General features: G+C 52.3%; 1 protein-coding gene across 1 annotated transcript; it reads right to left on the bottom strand.

The window, feature by feature from the left end:
- Nucleotides 1-2,045: 2,045 nt before the first annotated feature.
- Nucleotides 2,046-6,151, bottom strand: cd248a (CD248 molecule, endosialin a). The gene has a single exon (XM_030338682.1). The coding sequence runs from the start codon at nt 5,805-5,807 to the stop codon at nt 3,390-3,392; it is 2,418 nt and encodes an 805-aa protein (XP_030194542.1). The 5' UTR covers nt 5,808-6,151; the 3' UTR covers nt 2,046-3,389.
- Between the last annotated feature and the right edge of the window lie 430 nt (nt 6,152-6,581).

A 6,581-nucleotide genomic window follows, 5' to 3' on the forward strand; every position in this document is an offset into this window, starting at 1 on the left:
CACACACACACACACACACACACACACACACACACACAGAAAAAGACACACACACAGAAAGAGACACACACAGAGAGAGAAAGAGACAGAGAGAGAAAGAGACAGAGGTAAGGACACACACAGAGAAAGACACACAGAGGGAGAGAGACACACACATTCTATACAGAGAGACACACACATTCGCCCCCGCCTGAATAAATACCTTTTGCGGTTTCAGGTTAATCCAAGGCCCGGGTGTGTTACCTTTCTGCTGAACCCATTTGGGAACCTGGCTATCTTGGAAGACGAAAGAATGTCTGATGAGGAAAGCTAATGCCTTACGCTGAAATTCAGATCTCCTTTTTGAGAAGGCTGTCTCGGCAGTCTCACTGTCTCAAGGTCCATCTATTTAGTAATAAGCTCAGTAGTACGGTGGTTAGTTGCCCAGCCTCTCAACTTCTCAACAGATGGTCAAAGATGGGGGCGAGTAGTGATGGTATTCTCGTTATTTTTTTACATGATCTTTACGCAGAAAGATGAGGTGATGCAGAACTTCCTGCGACGATTTGTCGATTCCCGCCCACATGTATCAATAGCTAACCTTGAACGGGATTACTTTGTCTTTTCACTCCTTGGGAGAAATGTGGACAGACTTAAACTAAACACTCCCCGGTCTGGGAAGTGAAATACTCAGCAGAGGCTGGGAAATTGATGATTCATAAGATTTCATCCTGGAGAATTTAGTGTCAGTGGAATTGTATACAGATCTTGCCAATCATTTGATATGGGTTCAACCCATTATATATATATATATATATATGCATCCCTGTTTCTTTTATCCCTTTATTGTTGTTGTTTATAAGTGGGTTGTAACCATGGGGATAACAAATTGAGTGATAAGTTCAAGCCTGAGTGTTACTTATGACAAAGGAAAGGCAAGAGCTTTGCAGCGTCGAATTGCTTGATTCATCCCTTGTGCTACTTATTAACTTTGACCATTGCATGAATTAATGTATAATTTGACCGTTTATTTAATCAGGTTAATCCCCTTGAGATCAAAGAGCTCTAACGTTTCGTTATCGTAACCAGGATATTTAGGCCAGAATCCTGCAGGACCTATACTTAAGTCCACCTTTTTGACAGTGCAGGATTTTAGTGAGTCTGTATAGCTTCTAGCAGGAGCCAAGGCCCACAGGCTGAGTGAGGTGAGAAGTATTCTCCCTGGGAGTGACCCCGTGTGTCAACCTTGAAGGGAAAAACCTCTGGTGTAGAACCTCTTACCCAGTCCCAGGCTTCATTCAAGGCAATTTGCCTTGACTTCAAACGGCACAGATTAACATTATGCTTCACAGGCAAGTTATTATGAACCTTGTTTCTCACCACTTGGTGTATCTCAAGACTATTAAAAGGCACTAAAGGCCTACGAGGACTTGACTACCGACAATGGATCAAAGAGTAAAGCAAAGCAAGCCCGGGGTTTAAAAACCAAACGGCACTGGGCAGCAGAGACTGAAGAAATGATGGGATGTAGGTCAGAAGGAGTGTTCGGGGTACGAGGCTGGAACCTTCTTAAGCAACGCTCTCTCAGATAGCCAGGACCTGACCAGGCCTGAAGCCATCCTGCCAGCAGGGGAAGACACACAATCAGGAGAACGGTGGCCAGCTCACTGCGTGGGTCCTTGTTGTTAAAAAGAACAATCAAAACAATTGTAAAAGCAGAATTGACCTTCCACTAAAGGTTACAATAAAATGTTCCAGCTCTACAGACACATCATATTTTTTATGATTTTCACAAGTGACGTTCCAATATAATTCAAGATGCGTGTGGCAGCTAGTGTGTGTGTGTGTGTGTGTGTGTGTGTGTGTGTGTGTGTGTGTGTGGGGGGGGGTATACTCAGACTGTTGTGGGTTGATCTAATTGCCACAGTGCTCGACTGACTGACTCACTGTCACTTTAACAGGCCATTAAGAGCACCGCGAGAATGCGTATACTTATCCAAACCTTGTGTCAAAAGTTCACCGCTAAATGCGCCCACAAACCTGACCACAAATGAATAACCAGCCTCTGTGAATCTCTGAAGCATTTTAATAAGCAATGGCTTCAAAACTGGAAAATAAAAAATAAAAATAAAAAGTACTCAAACATGAAAAGGCATAAATAGACAATTCGTCCCCTCACACAGTGGCCACGCGGTCATCGTTCACGTGTAGTTCAACTGAAAATACATTTGGATTGCCTTCAACAAACCCCCCCCCACAACCCCCCACCCTTACCCACCCCAACCAAAACCAATCTGTGCACCAAAAGCCACAGCCACCACATCCAGTGGTTCCGGATGAACCGAAAAGTTATGTGCTGTTAGTTTTTGAAAAGCTTCAAACGATGATAAATTTATGAGAAAATGTCACGGCTGATGTGAAATCTAATGAGAAGTGGCTCCTTCTGACCCCGTTGCCCTCACTGCTCCTAACAGACATATGCACTTTAACCCACTTCTGGGAAAGTCAGACAGGAAAGCCGCCTGTAAATCTAAACTGGGATGGCGCAGCAAGCACTCCCTAGGAGCCATCCACCACCTACCCCCCCCCCCCCCCCCCCCCCCCTCAAAGAAAAGCCCCTGTATAGCACAAGGTTTGATGTGCTCCATAAAACAAAATGTACCTAAAATAACCCTGCTGACATGACAGATGTTGAATAGGTGCTACAAGTGGTAGGTGTAATACAAGCAGAAGGACAGGAGAATTACAAATACATATTTACATACATTTAGCCAACAATGGTTTTAAAACGACAGCTTTCCCAGCATGCAATGCAAGATAGACTTGTACCGACGTTGCCAGAGTGTGCGTTGTCAGTTTGGGTTGTTTCTTGTTTATAATAATCTTAGTACCGTATGCAGTTTAATTCAGCAATCCAACACATTTCATGGCTAGAGCAATTAACAATACTGTCAATGTGTCCGTGGTTACAGCTGAAATATGAATTGGATATGGTTGTGTCATTTTCACAATTATTCATACATAGTATGTTTCCAAGCAACGTTCAGATGCTCACAATAATATTGATTGAATGACATTGGGCAGTGTTGAATATAAACCATAATGAAATGACTGTGTAGTGTAGTGCAATCCTAAAGCTATCAGAGATTATACCGTGCATTATTATGAAACATTGACGTCGTTGAATTTTCTTTTTTTATATTCAATCTGCCCCCTCTCTTCTGTCATCATCAATTTTCCACAGTTTCGAAAGAGTGGGTACGGTTAAGGTATAAAGGTGTGCGGTAGGCGTGTTGTGACACAGAAAAGCGTTCAACCGTGTACATACACATCAGTACAATTGTCTAGTGGGTCCTGTTCCCCATCGTTGGCGTCTCTCCCTCAGTCTTATTAATCCACGTCTCACCAGCCTAGACATGGGACTTGCCTGCAGCCGTGGAGCTCTGGGCGCCGGGCTTGTCGTGGGCCCCTGATATCCAGTGGTAGCAGTCGGTGGTGCTCTTACCGCGGGGCCGAACGGCACAGCGGCTGCAGTAGGCCACGCCCAGGGCCACCATCACCACCGCAAAGATGCCGATGGGAACCAGGAGTCCCACCAGGAGCCAGGTGCTGGGGCCCTGCTCCACCACTTCGCTGTGGTCGATCTGCGCCGAATCCGAGGCGGCCTCCTCTCCCCTCCCGGGGGTGGAGGTGGTGTGCTGGACGTTGTCAAAATCGTCCCGGCCTCCTCCTCCTCCTCCTCCTCCTCCTCCTCCTCCTCCATTGTCTTTTTCTCCCTCTGCCGATTTCGGCTCCTCCGAGGAATATAACACTCCAAGACTTTCGCCGTTTCCCTCCGCCTCGGGATAATCTGAGCCTGGAGAGACGTTATAATCCACGGCTGTCCATGATGGTTCCCCGTACTCCGTGGTGGCTGGGTCATGACTGGCAGGAGTGAACCTGAACCAGTTCCAAGCCCCCTCGGAGACGGTGGTTGACGCGGGCAGGGTGGGGACGCTGCTGGTGGTCTCTTCCTCCTCGTAGTCATACCAATCTGGGGTGGGGCTGGTGGCCGGTGGTGTTGTGTGGGTGGGCGGGGTCGTGGTTGGTGGTGGTGGTGTTGTGTGGGTGGGGGCGGAAGACGTCTGCTCAGGCTCTAACTCCCACGGAAACACATTTTGGAAGCCTCCTTCGTCTTCAACCTCCCCCGGGCCGTGTTCAGGCGCTGGACTGCGGGGGTCCATGGTGACGTGGGGGGGCATTCCCTCCTGGGGGGCGCTGGTCACCCATATGACATCAGAGCTCTGGACACTAGGCGGGTCAGTCAGCCAATCCAGGGATTCGGGCCATTCAGTCCGCATTGCCCAATTGAACAAATCCGGGTTCCACACGGAGTCGGGTTGCTGAGTGTACCAGGGGAAGTCGGGCGTGGCGGTGGGCCGGCCGTCTCCCAACTCCGTCTTCAGACAGGAGACGTGGTCCGGCCCGAGCTCGTAGCCCTCCCCGCAGTAGCACATGAACCCGCCCACGTAATTCACGCACATCTGCTGGCAGATCCCCGGGATCTGGCACTCGTCCGCCTCCTGGCACTGTCGGGGGTCCTCGGGCATGACGGAGTAGCCCATGTGGCAGTGGCAGACGTGGGACCCCGGCGTGTTCTCGCACGTCTGCTCGCACGGGTCGTTCATGCACTCGTCCACGTCCTCGCACTCGCCGTCGACGCCCGCGAGGTAGCCCTCGCGGCAGAGGCACCCGAAGGAGCCCGGCGAGTTGACGCACAGCTGCTCGCAGGGGCTCTGCAGGCACTCGTCCACGTCCAGACAGCTCTCTTCATCCGGCGCCAGCATGAAGCCCTCGGGGCAGGCGCAGCGGTAGCGGTCCGGGAGCGGGAGGCATTCGGACTCGCAGGGCGCCCCGTGGCAGACGTCGACCTCGCAGAGCCGTCCGTCGTCGGCCAGCTGGTAGCCCTCGGAGCACTGGCAGTAGTACTGGTCGCCCGCTTCCCGGCAGAAGTGCTCGCAGCCGCCGTTGTCCCGCCCGCACCAGCGCGTGGCTACCGGGGCGGGGGCGTTTGCGGCGCAAAGGGGGCCGTCGCGCGACCAACCCGCCGCCGCCGCCGCCACGCCGTCCCCCTCCTTCGACATGCACAACACGGACTGGTCTTCCCTCGTGCCCGCCGGGCAGGGAACCGTGGCGACGGAGCCGAGGGGCAGGTGGGTGAGCATGGTGGTGAGCAGGTTAAACGGCGTCGCGTAGAGGGTGTTGCCCCCGCCTTCGCTCGGCAACGCCGGACACATCCCCTTGTACGTGAAGCGGCAGAGGTAGGCGTCGGCGGGGACGAAGCAGGTCTCCTCCAGCCACTCAAAGTTCCGGCTCTGCTCCGGCAGGGACGAGTCGTACACCATGACCACGCAGCGCAGGCCCGAACACGCCGAGTCCACCGACTCCACCGCCTGCCAGTTGGTGTACTCGGTGTCCTGGTCGCCGGTGGTCCAGGTGAACCCGCGGAGGGGGCGCGACGGCTTGCACTGCCGGGGCTGCCGCTGCAGGCCGATCCACACGTTCACCGCGGCGCCCAGGTCCCTCAGGTCGGCGTTGGCGAAGAGGTCGGCGATGGCGGCCGCCTCCTCGGGCCGCTTGACGGTGGCCAGGTTGCCGCCGTCCGCCTTGCAGGAGCGCCAGGCCTCCCGGAAGGTCTTGCGCTGGAAGTAGACGACATAGCAGCCGTGTTCGTTGCACAAGGCGTCCCTCTCCCTCAGGTCCTGGCCCTGGGGCCCTGGTTCTCCACCGACGGGGGACCACAGGAAGCTGAAGATAAGAGTGGCAGAGAAGAGCACCGCGGAGCCCATACTTCAGTAGCCACCCCCCCCTCCTCCTCAACTTTAACAGTCCTCTTCACCAAGGTGTGGTGGTTGCAATTGTTTCTCCTCCTATTTCTTTTCTCCTTCCGCTTTTGGTCCGAAAATCCTTAAAGTGTTCGTTTTCTCACTTTAGCCTTCTGATTGTCCGCTGAATCCTGCTGCCATTTGCAATCTTGTACCTCCTTCTCACACCCCCGGCTGCTCTCAGCGCTGTGCTCCACAGCCTGCCTGGGTGAAAGAGTTGTGCGCTGGAGTTGAGTGTGTACAGATTGTCCCCAGATCTCTGGGAGAGTGAGGGGGTGCGAGGGAGGAGGCAAAGGAGGGGAAAGCCGGGGCTGGGAAAAGAGGGCGGGTTGGCGGGAGGTATAGCGAGAGGAGAAGGGTGGGAGGTAGGGAGGGAAGGAGCAGGGAGTTTAAGGGAAGGAATTGTATGGGGTTTTTTTTGAGAAGGGAGGCGGGGATGATGATATGAATAAAGGGGCTGAGGGGGAGGGGTGTTTAAATAATGCTTTTTGCATGTATCATGGTTCTCATAAAGCCGTTTATGGACATGGTTTAAGACCTTGCTATTAACACTACACACACAAACATGCATCTATGAAACACTATTGGTATATGCCAGATAACCAAATATATGTCTGAGTGGATAATTGGATATTTTGGTTTTGAAAAGTAGAATTCAGAAACCTTCCAATAACCTATGAATCCTTTCGGCCATCTTCCCGCTGAGGTTTTTTCTTGCTTTTATGCCACTAAACACAA

This window comes from Gadus morhua, chromosome 17 (assembly GCF_902167405.1).
Source record: "Gadus morhua chromosome 17, gadMor3.0, whole genome shotgun sequence".
NCBI classification, from domain to species: domain Eukaryota; kingdom Metazoa; phylum Chordata; class Actinopteri; order Gadiformes; family Gadidae; genus Gadus; species Gadus morhua.